Below are 18,671 nucleotides of genomic sequence, written 5' to 3'. Positions count from 1 at the left end.
CTGCGTTGCTTGGGCTGTTGCGTCCCCCCCAGCCAGCTGGCAGCTCCACCAGGCCTGCCGTGCCTGGCACCCGGCTGGGGCAACACCAAGTCACGTGGACTCAGCCCAGGGTTATATGAGGCCCCCCACGGTCTGTTGTTCCCTGCACGTCTTTCCTGCAGCCAGCCCCGTGCTCTCTCTGGGGTTCCCCCTGCAGAGGGACCCCCTCTAGTGCAGGCTCGCTGGTGTTACAGCCATCCCCACAGGCCACTTCCCTTCCCTGGGAGGCTCCTGCCTTGCAGAGCCCCTAGCAGCCACACGGCAGTGGGGATGTGGGGTGGAGTGAGGAACCTGCGCCTGCCCGGTGCGGTCTCGCTGCACTACGCGGGGAGTTATAGGGAACGTCCTGCCGGCGTGACAGCCTGGGGCCTGGACTTCTCTGCTCATCCCCAGGGCGGGGACAGCATGGGGGTCTGACTGTGTCTGAGCCCTGCAGACGCATGTCCACTGAGAAGTGGGGCTGGGCTGGCTCGAGCCAGCGGCAGGTGAATGTCTCTCCGCCCAAGGCGCGATGCGTTATTCCCTGTCTGGACGAGATCTGGGGGCCCCGCTGCAGCCAGGGGACAGTTCTGTCCAGTCAGGGCATCCCAGCGTTCTGGCAGCGTTCGTGGAGCTGGGTTGCCCCTCCAGGGGTGAGGGAAGCCGACACTCCCACCGTCTCCTGAGTAATGGGGGATCCGGGGCTCTAGATGCAGGACAAAGTGGAACTGAACCAAGTGCAACTACTGTATTTCCAGCATTGCCCATCTCCTCCCAGCAGCCTCGTCCCGCTGCTCCTGGGACACGGAGGGTCCTGAGACCCAGCGGACCCGGAGGGCGACGTCGGACGCTGTGTTAGGCCGCGGGGCGGTTTGCTGCTGGCCCTGCCTTGTACGCCGGCTCCTTTTCCGCCTGCTTTTACTCACTCACAGCTGAGGTTTTAATAAATTTGAACTTTTTCTACAAGCTTTTAAAAGTGGATTTTGGCTCCATTTCATTGTAGCCACCTGAAAACATGCTCCGGCCGCGCCGCGAAAGGGGATGCGAATGGCGCGAAGGGCCTGGCCCCAGCTGCCAGGCAGAGGTCACTGGGCAACCGCTGGAGCTATGGTGCAGGAAACGTGGCATCTGCTGTGAGCAGTGGGGAAGGAGCTTTGTGTGCCCTGAGCGCCACACGATCACCCAGCGGCTCCATCCCACCCATGGGCAGCCTGGCAGTGCCCCTTGAGCAGCCTGCCTGGTGTAGAGCGGATCAGCAAAAACTGACCTGCGGTGGCACCCGCTGGCAAACGGCAGAACTGCAGGAATTCTCTGCTGAACGCATTTAACTCAAACCGGGCAACGTTTTGGGGCCAAATGGTTTCCTCACCCAAAGCAGATCAGGTCGACCCACATGGCTTTTTTTGAAGTGGGTCAGGCTGAATCAGCGTATCCAGGCAGACAGCTAGGCCTTAGTCCAGTCAATTTCCCGTCTAGACAAGTCCCTCAGTGAAAACCCCCAGTCCCCCTCCCTGGGGGCTGTTAACGTGAGCACCTCTGCTGGTCAGCTGTGGGGGTGTAGCAGAGGTGGACTGGGTGGGAGCTGGGACTGACATCAAAGAGATCTGCATTGGGCACCAGCAGCACCCCTGGGAACCCCCAGAAACGAACTCGGTGCTCAGACGCAGTGTGAACTCCGTGGCAATCCCCGCCAAGCCGGCGGGCCGCCCTCTCCCACGCTAGCCCCAGGGTGTCCTTCAGCCACAGCCCCTCGGTGGCGCATTGCAGGGCCCTGCGCTGGGGCTGAGTAGCACAGACCTGGCTCTTTGCAGAAGCAACAGGACACGGAACAGGAAAATCAGTTCTCAGTTTAATGACTAAATTCAAGTGAACAATACGACACTCGCCCCGTAAGCGAGAATCCACTCGCGGCAGGAGCGTGAGCGAAACCCAGCCTGGGGGAGATGCTTGTAAATCGGACCGAAAACCATGAACGGAACAAGAACGTGGGAACAGCTCATTCATGAGGGGCAGGCGCGAGGGGCACGGGGAGGTTAGTGCCTGTGGCATTAACGGCCTGGCTGCAGGGAGAGCCCACGCGCCGGCCCCGGTGAGGACGCCCCACTCGTGCTCCTGGCCCGTGGCGTGCGGGGAAAGGGAGAGGATTCCCAGCCAGCTGCCTTGGCAGAGCGAAATCGCTGCGGAGCCATTCAGTGCAAAGTGAGAACTGCCAAGGGGAGCGAGTGGGGAGGGGGAACTGTCCTGCCCTGGAGGGGGAGAGGGTGGAGCAGACAGGACGTGGGCTCTCCCGCAGCCAGCCCCTCAGAGAGAAGGGTTACAGACATGAATAGTGCTGAGATTAATGCAGAGCCAGTTCTCAGGCCAGCCGGGATATCTGCTCCCAGGGATCCCCCCCCCCCCCCCCGGTCATTCCCATTTGACTCTGCTACCCGCCCCTGCCGTGTTGCTGCCACCTTACACCCCAGGGTGGCCGCAGCGGTTGCTGGGCTCACGGTCCCTAAATCCACCCATAGAGCTTGTGGGGTCCAAAGCTGCAGGCTGAACGTTGGCCGTAAATCCGGCTCCCGGCCCAGGGAGCAGGAACTCAGAATTAGCCAATCCAGCCGTGCCGGGGCGAGGTTGGCAGAGTGGGGCTGGGGGAGGGGGCAGGGTTTGTCTCTGGGGTGGGAACTACCCCATGAATCCCACCCATCAAGGCAGACGGCGCGTCCCAGGGAGCTTTTAAGTAGCTTTCAACCTCCCCGTCTCTGACTGAACAGCTGGTCTGGCTCTGCCTCCTCCCTCCCTCCAGCCAGGGCAGGGCCATCACCTGAGGATGGAGCGCTGGGGCCACCACTAGTCCTTCAGTGCAACTCGCCAGGCAGCCAGCCATTGGCCTCCCATTGTTCCCCAACAGGCGGGGATGGCCCCGCCATGTGACAGCCCACCGGGGAGAAGGCGAGGCAGCCGGGAGGGGCTTCTCTACTCCTGCTTGTCCAGATAGGCCTGCACGGATTTCCACAGGGCCCGGATGTTGCCCTCCCCGAAGCCTGCGGCCCCCCGACGCTCAATCAGCTCCAGGAAGAAGGTCTCCTCAGGGAAGATGGGCTTGGTGAAGATTTGCATCAGGTACCTCCGCTGGTGTGGGCTGGAGCCCCTGCCGCCTCCCTCCCCGTCCTGAGCCAGCTCGGCGTCCAGCAGGATGCCATGCTGGGACAGGAGCCGGGGGTCCAGCCCAGCCTCCCGGATCTCCTCTGCTTTGCCCGCCTCGCTGTAGTAGGCCTGGGGAGGCTCGACGAACCGCACGCCGGCCTGCGCCAGGGCCCGGGCCGTGGAGACGATGTCCGTGGTGTAGAGCCCAACGTGCTGGATCCCAGCTCCGCCGTGCTGCTCCAGGAAGGCATCCACCTGGTTCTTCCCTGGCTCCGGCAGGGACTCGGCCAGGACGAACTTGCAGTCATCGGCCAGCCCCGGCTCGCTGCCCTTCCCGTACCGCATGGTGGTGAGCCGCAGCCCCACGCCGCGCCCGCGGATCCGGTAGCCCTCGGCCGCGTCCTCCTGCCTGTTCACGATGAAGCGCTGGAAGCCGAAGCAGTGCTGGTACCAGTCCAGCACGGCCCGGGTACTGCCCCGCGAGCAGGCGTAGGTAATGTGGTCGAAGTGCGTGGCCTCGGCCGGGTCCTGCGGCCCCTCGGGGACGTCCCCCGCGGTGCGGAAGCCAGGCAGGAACGCCCCCCGGTAGCGGGAGCGATCCAGCAGGGTGTGGCTGACGTTCCCCACGACGGATCTCACCACGCAGTAGGTGACGGAGCCGCCGTCGTCCGTCACGTCAGTGGGTGGGATCGCCAGGGGGCAGCCCCGCTCCTGGAGGCGTCGGGAGATGCTGGGTACGTCCTGCACCTCGAAGCACACGTTGGAGGCCGTGCTCACGAGGTGTGAGGGGCCGACGTCGTAGAGGAATTCCTCGTCGCTGTGGCCCAGCGGGGGCTGCTGAGCCAGTGTGGGCTGGGTGGGGTCGAACGGGAACACGTGGACCGGGGGGGCCTCCCCCAGCCTCTCATTGATGAGGAAGACAGCGGCTCCTTTGCGGAGAGCCAGCTGCCGGGCGCACGCCGTCACCCGCTCCGCGAACAGGTGAAAGCGGAACTTGCCCACCAGGTCACTGACCAAGCCCGTCCCGGCGGGGACGTGGAAGGCGATGTGGGACAGCCGGCTCAGAGAGGCAGCCATGGCGCAGCGGGGTCAGACCCGCTAAGCTCTGCAAGAGAGAGAGAGAGAGAGAGAGAGAGACTAGAGCAGATATCCCAGCACCCAGGAGGGAGCGAATCAGTCCCCATTGCGCTGTATGGCCCAGTGCTCTCTACTGCCCCCTGCTGGGGTCAGAATCAACCCCCATTGTGCTGTATGGCCCAGTGCTCTCTGCTGGGGTCAGAATCAACCCCCATTGTGCTGTATGGCCCAGTGCTCTCTGCCGCCCCCTGCTGGGGACAGAATCAACCCTCATTGTGCTGTATGGCCCAGTGCTCTCTGCTGCCCCCTGCTGGGGTCAGAATCAACCCCCATTGTGCTGTATGGCCCGTGCTCTCTGCTGCCCCCTGCTGGGGTCAGAATCAACCCCCCATTGTGCTATATGGCCCAGTGCTCTCTGCTGCCCCCTGCTAGGCAGAGACTCAACCCCCATTGTGCTGTATGGCCCAGTGCTCTCTGCCGCCCCCTGCTGGGGACAGAATCAACCCTCATTGTGCTGTATGGCCCAGTGCTCTCTGCTGCCCCCTGCTGGGGTCAGAATCAACCCCCATTGTGCTGTATGGCCCGTGCTCTCTGCTGCCCCCTGCTGGGGTCAGAATCAACCCCCCATTGTGCTATATGGCCCAGTGCTCTCTGCTGCCCCCTGCTAGGCAGAGACTCAACCCCCATTGTGCTGTATGGCCCGTGCTCTCTGCTGCCCCCTGCTGGGGACAGAATCAACCCTAATGGTGCTGTATGGCCCAGTGCTCTCTGCTGCCCCCTGCTGGGGTCAGAATCAACAACCCCCATTGTGCTGTATGGCCCAGCGCTCTCTGCTGGGGTCAGAATCATCAACCTCCATTGTGCTGTATGGCCCAGTGCTCTCTGCTGGGGACAGAATCAGCCCCCAATGTTTTTCAGAATCAGCCCCGCAATGCCAATTACTATGGGGGAAGCTGACATCTTGCCTGCTGCACAGAAGCTGCCAGTATTAATGTCATAGGACGGAGAGGCACAAAATCTAAGCCCTCGTCTACACTACAGAGTCAGGTCGACGTAAGGCTGCAGCCGACGTAAGTCCCCCACTACCCCGACCTAACCCCCCGCCCTTTGCAGGAGGCACAGCGCTTAGGTGGGTGTAGCTAGGGCGGCGCAGTGTCCGTGTAGACACGGTGTTGTTTACAGCTTGCAGCTGTGAACCCCGCTGACGGGCGCGGACAGCCCGGGCTCTGGGCTCCACACGGCGGTGTCAGTGCCCGGCAGCAGGGCTCCAGCTGTGAGCCCCCACACCCTACCCCACTTCAATTGACGCAAGCACTCCTGATGAGGACGTGCACCATCGGCAGAAGGAGTGTCGTGTGGACATGGGGGACACCACTGCGCTCCAGGGCCTCTTCCAACTTCACAGCAGCAGCTTCAAACCCACTAGCACAGCGGTTTTCAACCTTTTCCTTTGCGGACCCCTACAAAATTTCGACTGGAGGTGCAGACCCCGTTGAAAATCTTAGACACGGTCTGCGGACCTCCGGGGGTCCAGGAACCACCGATTGAAAAACATCACACGTGACTAAATGTTACCAGTGTGGGGCCTCTGACTCACAGCGGAGCAGTTCCGATTCTGCCCAGCAGAGAGCAGCGCTATTCACACACACCAGCTAGCAAGAGAGCCAATGCCATCGTCATCTGAAATTTAAAACTAATAATAAACGGCAGGGACTGTCTCTTACTCTACATTCTACGGCGTCTGGCCCAATTATTCATCTGTATTATGGTAGGACCTAGCAGCAGCAGCCACGGACCACAACGGGGCCTAGATTTTAGATGTAGTCTCTAGTAGCAACCACACTACACATCATCATAAAATCCCAACTTTTCCCCCTCTGCTTCCCTCCCAGTGAATTTTGTCTTTCCAGCGTCTCCTGCTTCGTGAGGAGACGCTGGGGCGAGGCACTGTCTGTCTAGGGCAGTGGTTTTCAACCTTTTTTCATTTGCAGACCCCTAAAAAACTTTGACTGGAGGTGTGGGCCCCTTTGGAAATCTTAGCTACAGTCTGCGGACCCCCAGGGGTCCATGAACCACCGTCCTAGTGCGTCTCGCACAGCTCAAATGACAAAATCCATAACGGACACTGATTCATCCAACTTCACCAAGTTTCCTTTATCCTGCTTCCTTGGGTCAATGAAATCAACACTGATTCCTAGGGTGACCAGACAGCAAGTGTGAAAAATCGGGATAGGGATGAGGGGTAATAGGAGCCTATATAAGGAAAAGACCCCAAAATCGGGACTGTCCCTATAAAATCGGGACATCTGGTCACCCTACTGATTCCCTCCAGGTTTGGGGCCTGGGGTCTTTACATTACAGTGCCTTTGATCAGACTGGCTCCTCTACCCCTCCTGAGTGACCTCCACACAGGCTGGTCCTGCTCAGAGCTCATTCATTGCAAAGCCAGGATCTGTGCAGGTCTCTCGCCTGACCCGCTCAGCATCCATTACCCACAAACCCTGCTGCTGCCTCACCTGCAGTGATCGCTGGTGTCCTGCCCCGCTGCCTAGGCGAGGGCCAGCACCCACATGGCACCCCCAGCCATGCTCTGCAGGCAGACAGCAAAGAGGAAATGCCAGGGACAGAGCCATTCTGCTGCAAAGGGCAGGGGAGGACAGGCAGGAAATCGAGCTGGCGTGGGAGGAGTTCCCCCCCCTTGCAAGGAGATGGCTCAGGCCCTAGTTTAAAGGGCCCCAGGGTGAGGGCGCTGGCTGGCTTGGGCGGGGGAGACTTGAGAAAGAAACAACCCAGTTAGAAAATGGAGCTTGAAAAGAAATCTGTGCCCAGGATATGATGCGGGGGCCTGGGCTAGCAGGGGGCTGGCCTCAGGGCCCAAGGATGGGCCTTCCAGCTCGGATTGGATGTTTTCTGGTTATAATACACCTGTTGTGCCGGGAGGTACCAGTGAAATCCTGCCCGGCTGCCCCAGTGTACGAACAGGGTGCCAGGTCAGAGCGGCAGATTGGAGGAACAAGAGAGCAGGTGTTAGCAGGGGATGTGGGCTCACGGACCCAACAGGGGATCGGGTTTAAATGGAAATGTAGGAAAATGAGCTGGGGGGTGGGTGGGTGTGTGTGTGTGTGTGTGTGTGTGTGTGTGTGTCGCTGCCCTCTTGTGGTTGGAATTGGAACTGCTCAACTGTGTGCTATAGACCCTGTACTGCAACTAGCTAGGGGAAATTCTCCTTTAGCCCACGTGGTGGGGGGCTTGGAGGGCCGATGCTTCCAGAGTAGGAGGCGCTGAGTTCCAGTGGAGGTCTGAGTGGCCCTGGAGTCCGGCAAAGGGGTTGGAAGGTCGGGGAAGGGATGGATTTATTGTCACCGTGATTGTCTGACTCCCCCCGGGAAGGCTGTGGTGTTGGTGCTGGGTACCCTGGCTGCTCGGGGCTGATGGGGCTGGAAGGAGAAAGCCGAGGGGTTGCGCCCGCCGTTAGCAGGAGCCGCGAAGGCTTGTTCTTAAGGCAGCGGTAGCGGGTATTACGGAGGAGTGAGCAGCTTTATTGAGAGGTTAAAGCACTGTCTGGATCTGGCTAGCTACCCCTGCCGTGCTGTGCTGCTGGCGCTGGTGTGGAGCGCGGGTGGGGCAGGGGACCTGCCCCTATCAGTAGTGGGGCTCGCTCAGTGGATTGGGGGGGGGGTCAAGCCGTTCGAATGCTCTGGCAGTCGGGGTGTCTCCGGCAGGAGGAGCTGGGCCTGTCCCTAGACAGACCTTTGACATTCCCCCCGACTCCTTGCTCCTGCTTTGAGCTCTGGGGGGACGGGTTCATTGGAGGTGCTGACCGCACTAGGACAAGCCGCAGCAGATGCAGCTCACCTCAATTCTGACCTGAAGCTCCCAACCCCTGCTCGGCAAGGCCAGTGCTGGGTTCCCCACCCCCAGCTCTGAAAACGCCCCTCCCCTGACACACGATCTCCTCTGTTTCCACCCTGGCCTCCCCCATCCAGCTCAATCCAGCTCCAGTTTGACCTACAGCCTCTATGCTGCTTCAGCCCAGCAACGGGCACCAGCCGTGCTGAAGTGCGAGGTGGTTTCCGCTTCGCCCTGCTCGGCTGGGGCCGGGGCACTGGGAGCACATGGCAGCGGATATTGGCCGATGCTCAGAGCTTAATTTGAGCCAGGGCTGAGTGCAGGCACCTCTGGGCTGCCAGTTCAGAGCCCCCTGGGCTTGCCACAGCAGTTATGAAAGTTAAAAAAATGGCTTGAGCCCAGCCAGCCCCGGTTTCATGATGAATTAAGCACTGTCTATGTCGCTGAGCGCTTGGAGCGCTCCCTGGAACGCGAATCCTCCGCCTGGGACCCCTGGCCCGGGCGCTGTTTGTCTTTGCAGACGGGGCCTCAGGTTCAGAGCAGAGCCCTTCCCCGCCGTATCATGTTTTTGCACAGAGCCCCCTGCCATAGCTGCTCAAATATTTGCTGAGAGCTCACGTGTGTTTCCCTTTTCCGGTGTCCAGGCAGCGAGTTTCCCCTCTCTCTTCCCAAGCGCGGCCATTATTCAGTGGCCTGCCTGTAAGCTTCCTTGCTGAATTCCCCCCAGGTAAAGAGAGAAACACCAATAGGGGGGTTAAGTTAGGTGCTAAAAAGAAGCCCCCTGGTCATGGGTTAATGCACCAGCAAAGTGGCAGCAGATCTGTGTTCTTACCCTGTCTGACACGCATGTCTCGGAACGTGGGATAACTCACAGCCCTGCTGCCTCAGTTTCCCCACCTGAGTCTGGGAGTAGTGTGGCTCCTGGGGGGGGGGGGGGGCTTTGAGATCCTTCTTGTACAGATGGGGAAGCAGACACTCAAAGGTTAAGCAATGTCCCCAAGAGCATGCAGTGAGCCTGACCCCCAGGCCTGAGCTCCCCCCAGTATTTTGTCAATAGCCTTCACCCTAACTGGTCCCTGGGCCACGTCCTCTCCCCAGCCAGCCGGCTCCCTCCCTGCTAGTAGCTTTCTTCCCCAGCAGGCAGGCTTGGTCTCTGAGCAGAGATGGGCCAAACCAGCGCCTACCCCCTACCAGCACCCCAGTTTTTTCTCTACCAGGCCTGAGGGCGGAGAGATCACTGTCTTGCTACCTGGCGAGGCAAACCGTGCCAGCCACGCACAGCAAAGCGCCAACAAACTTCCCTCTCGCCAGCCCCTGTACAAGGGATTACATCCCCCACCACTGCTGGGCAGCCACCTCTGGGGCAAACCAGAGCAGCTGTTTAGGAGGGGAGACAGCAGAGAAAGATCCTGCCTCGAGCTGAAACTGCGGCTGGAATTGTCCACGCTGGGACACCAGGGTTAACTCCCCATCTCTGATTGCCAGCAGAAAATTGAGGTGTCGTCTTGGTGCCGGCTCCTAAGACCGCCTGCTACTGACTCAGCAATCAGGGCCTGCTGTGGGTTTGTCTCCCACCCGAGCAGTGCCACCTCCCGCCCCGCTTATCTGGCAGGAGCGCCTCCCCCCCCCCAGCCTGGTGTGTGGGGGGGTATTTACTTGACCGCTTTTAAAGGAACATTGCGCCTTTTCCCAGCTGCGCTGCCGGGAGGGGCTCTGTGCCCTGGAGGAGCTGGCTGTGACAGCTGCTGCAGGGGAGCCGGGCAGGGGCCTTTGAGCGAACAAGGAGCGGGGCTGGCAGTTGGCACCGGGAGGCACTGGGGGTGGGGGAGCTCTGCGGCCACCCCCAGCCTCCTCTCTCTCTCTGGGCGGAGCAAGCCGGGTGAGGAGATAAAAGGAGGGCAGGGGCTGGGGGGGGGGGATGTGCGTGGCCAGCCCAGGAGAGCGCAGAGCTTGCCCCGAGGACAGCGGCACCAGACACCGGCGAGAAGGCAGAGTATCTCCGGTCTGTTTCCTTTGGGCCCAGGCTACTCCGAGGATGCTGGGGGTGAAGGGCCCGATCCTGACAAGTGCAGGGAGTTGTGAGTCCTGTGGGGATGAGGCCAGGGACGTGCTCTGTACACAGGGCTTGGAACAAATTCATGGCTTGGGAGGGGTGGGGAAGGGGTTTGGGGACATTGCAGGGCCAAGAGAGAATTAGTACAAAAGGGACGATACTACAAACAGTCTCTCTGTTCTCAGGCCAGTGTCCAGGGGGTTCACATCAGTCGAGGCTGAGGGGGTGGGGGGGGATGTCTTCGGGGCTCTGCATTCGACGTGTTGGTGCAGCGTGGCAGAGGTGTGACACAGGGTTAACCATCGGGCCGGGCTGGATTTATTCCCCACAAGGGAACTGAAAGGCAGAAAAGAGCTGGGTGAGATTTTTCCCAGTGGAAAAGGCAGAAAATGCCCAATGCTGTGTCCCCTCCCCGCCCCCCCCCCCATGCACACGGAGGGCTCTGTTTGCCTGTCTGCCGGAGAGCAGTAACCATCAGGCCATAACGTGCTGTAGATGCGACTGCCTCTGGGGACTGGTGCTCTGGGTTGCTGGCTGGCTGGGTGTTTAAAACCTTGGCTGCATCATTCCGTGAGCTGCAGCTGCGACGTTCACCAGGAGTAAACGGGGCCGTGTGGGGAGGAAGACGGGGGACAGCTGTAAACCCCATTAACCAGGGGAGCTTTCAGAACGGGCCAAGTGGGGGAAATGGCAATTATTGGGCTAAACACCTAGGGACGAGCCCTCCCGCTCCGGACTGGGATCCTGGGGGCAGGAATGGAGCGGTTTGCTTTGAATGGCTTTTTCTACTTTGCACTCACTGTATAGAGTGACTTTCCATGGTGTGTCTGTGCTTTACCACACTAATTCATTAGCCCTAACGACCCCTCTGCAAGGTAGGTCAGACTAGTTATAGCCTCTGTTTTACAGGTGGGGAAACTGAGGCACAACAGTACTGTTCTTGGCACCCTAAAGCTGCAACGGGTAAGTGAAGGGATTCACCCAAGATCCCATAGCAAGTCACTGGCAGGATTTGGAACAGACTCCAGGAATACTGGTGCCAAATCCCCTGATCTAACCACTAGGCCCCATTCCTCTTCCAGAGATGGGAACAGAACCCAGAAAGCCTGATTTCCAGTCCCCACACTAGCCACTAGACCCCACTCCCCTCCAAGAGCTTGGCTAGAACCCGTGTCCCGGCTCCCGTTGGCATGGGCGAGCCATTCGAACACTGCCTTCTAGTCAAGCGCGGGCACTGAACGGCCTTACATGTGTGGCGCTCCCATGAAAATCAATGCAGCTCTGTACTACCAGGCAAATGTTGCAAAAGCCACCACTTGCTCGCTAGCCGGTACAAACAGGGACTTATCATGCCACTACAATCGGCAGCTGTTCTACACAATGGAGCTGCGTTTCTGTCCGTGGGCACAGCTGAGCCTTTATGTCCACCCAAGCAGTGAGAGTGTGGGAGGCTGGGACCGGCTTGGTTGGGTTTTGTTTTGAAGTGGCAGCTGTTCCTCCCTCCCACCCCATAAAGAATATGTACGGGCTGAAGGATGAAGGGGTTTGATAATGGGTCTAGGGAGGGCCCCTATCTTTAGGTCACTGCCAGGATCCCTGGAGAAATAGATTGTGTTTGTTTATGGTGCACACTAGCTTGTGGAACTCACTGCTGCAGGATTTTATATAGGCAGCTAGCTTGGTAGGATTGTTAAAAAGATCAGGCTCCTTTAAGGGTGGATCACACGTGCACGTACATTAGCTGGGATACACGTGACGGGGCTTTTGGTCCACACGGGCTGGTGCAGCGAGGGGCTCCCTCCCTGTTGAGTTGGTGCTGACTCCAATAGCCCAGCACAGCACGAGGGGGTGTTGTGCTGCAGGAGGTGCTGTATTTCAGCAGAGCTCCCCCAGCACTGTCCCCAAGAGAAGGGGTGTTAGCCCAGCCGGCAGGTAATTAGACTCCGCTCTTTCCACTGGATGTGGAATTCTCCCCTTCTGTTGGGTGCCATTGCTGTGGGTCACGGCTGCTGCGTTCCACCCCAGAGGTGGCTGCATTTCAGTGCTGGGCGAACAATGCCTGTATTTACAGCATTGTTGGTAAAGCGCTTTGGGATGCTCCCAGGTAAATGGCGCCGTGGAGATGGAAGTCGTTCTGCTCAGGCTCCTTGGGGATCGTGGGGGAGGGGCTGTAGAGGTGAGGGTGAGCCGTGTGCCCCTGCGTGGGTCTGTCTCAGGAGTTAGTGTCTGAGCTAACCTGGAGCCCCCGAGGAGCTCCGCTGGGGGAAAAGTGGCTGCGGGTGTCTAGCCGACCCCGTCTCGTGTCTCAGCTACTCCCCTTCTAACCAAGCAAGAGCGATGGTCAATGCCAGCATGTCTCTAACACGCCTCTCGCTCCCCAGGCGGAGGAGGGGTGGCTAGGATGGGGCTCCCGGCCCTAGCCGTGGCCACCCTGCTGGGGCTGGTGGCGGCCACGCTGGCAGAAGTGGCCGAGAACAGGACCCGGCTCTGCCAGCCGGCTCCGCAGTGGGAGATCAACGGGACGGCCCCGATGACAGGGGCGCTGGGGCGCGTGACGGTGGTGGCGCTGCTGAAGGCCAGCTGACAGTTCTGTCTGAAGCAAGCCAACAGGTGAGCAGGGGCCGGGTGGGGAGCAGGAGCCAGAGCTAGGCAAGGGGGCGTGGGGAGCAGACATTGCGACGGTGGTGGGCTGGTGGGTCTCTCAGTCCATTATCCAGTGGGCAATTGCCACTAATCAGCACTGGCCCCTTTGCTGGCAGCCTCAGCAGAGGGACTATGGAGGCCCATGGATCCCCCTTTCATCCCCAGCGGTCAGGGGCAGCAATCCGGGGCAACGTCACGTCCTTCCTCTTTGGTGTTTGCGCTGGGGGCGGCGGGGTGGCCGGGACACAGAGTATTAGCGAGAGGCGGATCCCGTGGCCCTGTGCCTCACCCCCGCTCTCCCCACCTCCCCAGTCTCGGGGGCTTGCGTGAGAAGCTGTCCCAGGACGGGCTGGCCGACATCAGCTACATGATCGTGAACGAGAAGGCGCCGCTCTCCAGGGCCATGTTCTGGGAGCTGAAACGCCGGGCCCCGGAGGGGGTCCCCGTTTACCAGCAGGAGATCTTGGAGCCGGACGTCTGGCAGATCCTGGACGGGGACAAGGACGACTTCCTCATCTACGACCGGTGAGTGCCTAGGAACTGGCAGCCCCTCCTCAGGGCCGTATGCCCCTCTGGGGCGCACACCAGCCGCTCTCGCCGGTATGCCTTCGGTTCTGAGGAGCAGGCGCCGAGTGTGTCCAAGCAGCCTTGAGCCAATGGCTCCTGGTCAAGGTAAAGAACCGGCAGCATTATGGAGCACATCCAGCCAGGCTGCAGGGCTCCAGGGACCTGGCTAACCCCCCAACTGGCCTGGTCTGGGGGGGGTGTAACCCAGTGACACACATAGGGAAGGAGCAGCCAGGACTCCTGGGTTCTATTCCTGCCCCTGAGAGGGGAGCGTTGCCTAGTGGTTATTGGATTGGAGGCCAGGACTCCTGGGTTCTATTCCTGCCCCTGAGAGGGGAGCATGGCCTAGTGGTTATTGGACTAGAGGCCAGGACTCCTGGGTTCTATTCCTGCCCCTGAGAGGGGAGTGTTGCCTAGTGGTTATTGGATTGGAGGCCAGGACTCGTGGGTTCTATTCCTGCCCCTGAGAGGGGAGTGTGGCCTAGTGGTTATTGGATTGGAGGCCAGGACTCCTGGGTTCTATTTTCAGCGTCACCGCTCATTTGCTGTATGACTTCTAGGTAGGTCACTTAACTGCTCCGCACCTCCCCTGCAGGAGACGTGAGGTAACTCGTGCCAGTGAAGCGCGTGGGGATCCGGGGAGTATTGAACTAGGGAAAGGCCAAGCAGTGGTGGCGTGTTATCCTGCTGCTCACGCTACCGCTGCTGAGCCTCTATGGCCACGTAGCTGCTGGCCGGGGGGCTCGAACCTGGCCGGGGGGCACCAGCCCCCGCCGCCCCAGCTGTTTGCTCTGCTTCTGAAAAGCTGGGCCCGAGCCGTCTACCGTGAATGCCCGGGGGGAGGGTATTGTTAATTTATTTATTGCAGTGCCCACAGCGGGCCAGGCATTTTCCCGAGCGGCCAGAAGGGGCCGCCCTGCCCTGAGGCGCTCACAGTTGGAGGGTGGACGGACAGACAGACAGACGAGCGGAGGCCAGCAAGGGAGTCTCTGCACAAATCCCTGAGCGTCACTTCACTCAGATCCTGCTCCACTGATGTGGGGGCCGGCCCCATGATCCATCACCAGCCAGACTAAACTCCCCGCACTATGGGGATCCAACTTCCCCGTGTCTGTGCCCATCACTCTGCCCCCAAGGCCCTCCATCTCCCTGCCCCTCCTCGGCACCATCCGCCCCCTCCCAGCTCGGTTGTGCAACCTACTCCCTGCCTTGTTGGCCTAACCCCGCTATCACCTGCTCCATGGAGCCTTGGACTTTGGCCGGTGGAGAGGCCGGCTGGAAAGCCTGGGGGCGGGGGTGCTAATCACACAGCACAGTCAGCAACCTGCCCTGGGGTGTGCTGCTGGGGCAGGGGAACTGCCAGGAAACCAGAGAGGGATTCAGACTTTGAAGGTCACAAGCCCGTCCTGGAGCTGTGGTTTTTCCCACCTGCCTCCAGTCCCCTGTGCGTCTCCTCCCCTCGGCCCAGAGGCGCTGGCCTTTCCCCGGCTCTGCTACTGACAGCAGCCGAGAGTGGAACAGCCCCACAGCCCCCAGAGCCCCCTCCCTTTGCCCACAGCCATTGTAAAGCAAGGCAAAGATGCCCCCCCTATGTCCCTCTGGCTCCACGCCCAAAGCTGCCCTTGTACCCCCAGGGCTGGGCATTCCACTAGCCAGGGTGGTGGAGAAGCATTTCCCGAGGCCCATGTGTGCTTGGGAACAGGGACGGGGTGTTAGCACTAATCCTCCCCCCCCCCTTCCTTCCGCCCAGCCCCACTTGGCATAACCCATCCGTGACCCCCTTCTACGCAGTCATTGGTCTCGAACTCGGGCCTTCGTGCTCTACCCAGCCTCTAGCCCCTGAGCTGCAGGAGAACCCCGGGATCTGTTTGTAGCATTACAGCTGTTACGCTTGTCTCGTGCCCGTGGCACTAGAGGGTGACAGTCACTAACACGTGAGCGGGTCTGATTCCTTCCAGCAGAGGGCAGCAGCACGCACACACACGTCTTGTGCATTCTAATGGCGACACCAGCCCTTGCTCTTAAGTCAATGCTCCGTGCAGGTGTCTCGGGAAGGCGCAAAGGTGGGGCAGGAGACGGAGGGGATTTCTCACTAGGGGAGCACTGGGCTTTCGGGGCTGGGAGGGAAGGCGGAGCTGGTGTTAAGGTAAATTGAGGAGAAGCTCAGCATCTCAGCCTAACCTGATAGGGAACCCCAGGAGGTGCTGGACTGGGAGTCAGCAGCCCTGGGTTCTAGTCCCAGCCCTGCCACTGGTCTGCTGGGTGACCTTGGGCGAGTCACTTCCGCCCTCTTTGTGCCTCAGTTTCCCCATCTATAAACCAGGGACACTGCTCTCCGTTGTGAAGTGCTTTCAGATCTGCTGATGGAACACACCAGATGAGAGCAGGGTGGCGGGGGGTAGATGCTGGCGAAGGCCTTTAGGGTTAGGGGTACCGAGCTGAGTTCCTGCCCAATGCACCTTGCTAAGCCAAGAGGCTTGTCCTGCCCTGTGGGACACCGGCCTCCGTAACTCATCCCCAGACTTTGCTCTGCAGGTGCGGCCGGCTGGCTTTCCACATCCCGTTACCCTACAGCTTCCTGCACTTCCGCTACGTGGAGTCGGCCGTGCGCGTCACCTACGCCAAGGACATCTGTGGCAACTGCTCCCTCTACTCCAACAGCAGCCTGGAGGTAAGGAGCAGTTCACGGGGCAGCCACAGGGCCCCCGTCCCGTTTGCACTGACCCGTCCCATCCCCCTGACCAAGCCACCTGTGGCCTCATGGTGGTCACTATACTGCACCCCAGGGATATTCAGGGCAGCGGCAGGGAGAGCTGCCATCCTGTTCCCATAGCACAGCCCCCTGCTAACCGCAGGAGAGGAGACTCCCCACTCTAGGTTGGCAGTATAGGGTTTATGGTAAGAACATGAGTGGTTGTATTGGGTCAGACCAACGGTCCATCTAGCCCAGTGTTCCGTCTTCCGACAGTGGCCGGGGCCAGGTGTTTCCGAGGGAATGGACAGAACAGGGTGATTTTGAGTGATCCAGCCCCTGTCATCCAGTCCCAGCCTCTGGCAGGCAGAGGTTTAGGGACACCCAGAGCGTGGGGGTGGGGCCCTGACCCCACCTTGGCTAAGAGCCATTGATGGACCTGTCCTCCATGAACTTATCACTGCTGTTGTGAAGGCCAAGACTATAACGGGGTTCAAAAAAGAGCTAGATAAGTTCCTGGAGGATAGGTCCATCGATGGCTCTTAGCAAGGATGGTCACAGGCAGCGACTTTTCAAACTGCCGGGAGGTGCTAGACCCCGGCGCTGCCCCAGGCCCCGCCCCCACTCCAGGCCCTGCCCCCACTCCACCCCTTCCCCCAAGGCCCCACCCCCACCCCGCCTCTTCTCGGCCCTGCTCCGCCTCTCCCTTCCCCCGCTCCACCCCCCGCCTCTCCCCGCCCAGTTCCACCCCCTCCCCCCCCAGTGCACCACATCCTCGCTCCTCCCCCTCCGCCACAGCATCTTGCACGCCATGAAACAGCTGCTCTCGGCAGGTGGAAGGTGTGGGGAGGGAGGGGGAGGCGCTGATCTGCGGGGCTCACTGGCGGGCGGGAGGCCCTGGGGGGTAGGGGGGCAGCTGATAGGGTGGGCTGCCAGTGGGTGCTCAGCACCCACCATTTTTCCCTGTGGGTGCTCCGGTCAGCGCCTATGGGGATGGTGTCCCTAGCCTCTGTTTGCCAGAAGCTGGGAATGGGCGACGGGATAGATCACTTGATGATTACCTGTTCTGTTCATTCCCTCTGGGGCACCTGGCATTGGCTGCTGTCAGAAGACAGGATACTGGGCTAGATGGACCTTTGGTCTGACCCAGTGTGGCCGTTCTTATGTTCTTATATAATTATTTTTTGAACGCAGTTATACTTCTGGCCTTCACAACATCTCCTGGCAAGGAGTTCCACAGATTGACTGTGTTGTGTGAAGAAATACTTCCTTTTGTTTGTTTTAAACCTGCTGCTTATTAATTTCATCGGGTGACTCCTAGCTCTTGTGTTATGAGAAGGAGTAAATAACACTTCCCTATTCACTTTCTCCACACCAGTCATGATTTTATAAACCTCCATCATATCCCCCTTAGTCGTCTCTTTTCCAAGCTGAAAAGTCCCAGTCTTATTAATCTCTTCTTATACTGAAGCTGTTCCATATCCCCTCATAATTTTTGTTCCCTTTCTCTGCACCTTTTCCAGTTCTTTTTTAAGATGGAGTGAGCAGAACTACACACAGTATTCCAGGTGCGGGCGTACCATGGATTTATATAGAGGCGATACGATATTTTCTGTCTTATTATCTATCCCTTTCCTCATGGCTCCTAACACTGTTTGCTTTTTTGGCTGCCACTGCACATTGAGTGGATGTTTTCAGAGAATTATCCGCAATGACTCCAAGATGTTTCTTGGGTGGTAACAGCTAATTTAGACCCCATCAGAGACTCTCCACCCCCTGTTGGCAATATAGGGTTTATGATCCCACTGTGATTCTATCCAGTAGGGGGCAGTGGTGACACAGACCCCCTAGCCAAGTCATTCCAAAGCAGTGTACATGCATGTCCGTCTGTGTAACACACCAGCCCCTGATGTTACCTTCCCAGGCAAACGGCACGGCACAGGGACCCGAGAGTCTCACCCAGGCTCCTGAACTGGAAGAGAAGGAACAGGAGCTGTCCCCCCACAAGAGCAAAGCCCAACACCATCACCACCACAGAGCCAGCAGCAACCACGCTCCCCAGGCCTCCTCCCACACCCACAGCCGCCACCGAGACCACCGCCGGAGGCAGCAGCCGGAGGTGCCAGCACACCAGGAGGAGGAGGAAGGGGATGTGGTGTAAAGGGGGTGCCCCAGGGGGCTCGGTGGGGTGACCCCCGTGCTGTGGAAATGCCACAAGCTCACCGCGTGGCCGGATGGCCGGGCTCATTCACCAGTGTGGGACTGTCTCCCAGGCACCTCCCACGCGCAGCTACCCCACCTACACAGCGCTCCCCGGTGGTGGAGAATGGTATAGCGCCGCCCAAACGAAACCTCTTTGAAAGTGCCACTGAGAACGCAGCACGAGCCCCTTTGGCAGCAGACACGGCCCCACTAGGCCCCCCATCCCCGAGGCCCATCCCCTCCTTGCCACGTCCTTCCCTCTGCACCGCAGCTGCCCACGGGGAAGATCCCCCCACCCCGCCCCAGACACATGGCGTCGCCGCAGTCTCTCACCCTGGGGCCGATTCTGACCCCTTCCTCCACGGATCCCGCCTGTCCGCGCTCAATGAAGCCCGTGGCGCAAACCGGGCTCCCCCGGTCACCACAGGCCGACGCTGC

The 18,671-nt window shown here is 59.8% G+C and overlaps 2 protein-coding genes across 2 annotated transcripts; one reads left to right on the top strand and one right to left on the bottom strand.

Moving 5' to 3' along the window:
* Nucleotides 1-2,979: 2,979 nt before the first annotated feature.
* Nucleotides 2,980-4,227, bottom strand: HPDL (4-hydroxyphenylpyruvate dioxygenase like). The gene has a single exon (XM_065408794.1). It carries the CDS (start codon nt 4,225-4,227, stop codon nt 2,980-2,982), a length of 1,248 nt encoding a protein of 415 aa, XP_065264866.1.
* An 8,303-nt stretch (nt 4,228-12,530) lies between these two features.
* LOC135883092 (selenoprotein Pb-like) lies at nt 12,531-18,192 on the top strand. Its single transcript, XM_065410131.1, has 4 exons — nt 12,531-12,739; nt 13,085-13,297; nt 15,875-16,010; nt 17,956-18,192. The coding sequence occupies exons 1-4, from the start codon at nt 12,531-12,533 to the stop codon at nt 18,190-18,192; spliced, it is 795 nt and encodes a 264-aa protein (XP_065266203.1).
* Nucleotides 18,193-18,671: the final 479 nt, after the last annotated feature.

The sequence above is a fragment of the Emys orbicularis genome, chromosome 8 (genome assembly GCF_028017835.1).
Source record: "Emys orbicularis isolate rEmyOrb1 chromosome 8, rEmyOrb1.hap1, whole genome shotgun sequence".
Classification (NCBI taxonomy): Eukaryota; Metazoa; Chordata; order Testudines; family Emydidae; genus Emys; species Emys orbicularis.
Note: the sequence above shows the minus strand (reverse complement) of the source record. Positions and strands in the feature narration are given on the sequence as shown.

Bases quoted from the DNA above. Each gene is read 5' to 3' on its own strand.
- HPDL (XM_065408794.1), bottom strand. From the start codon at position 4,227: ATGGCTGCCTCTCTGAGCCGGCTGTCCCACATCGCCTTCCACGTCCCC.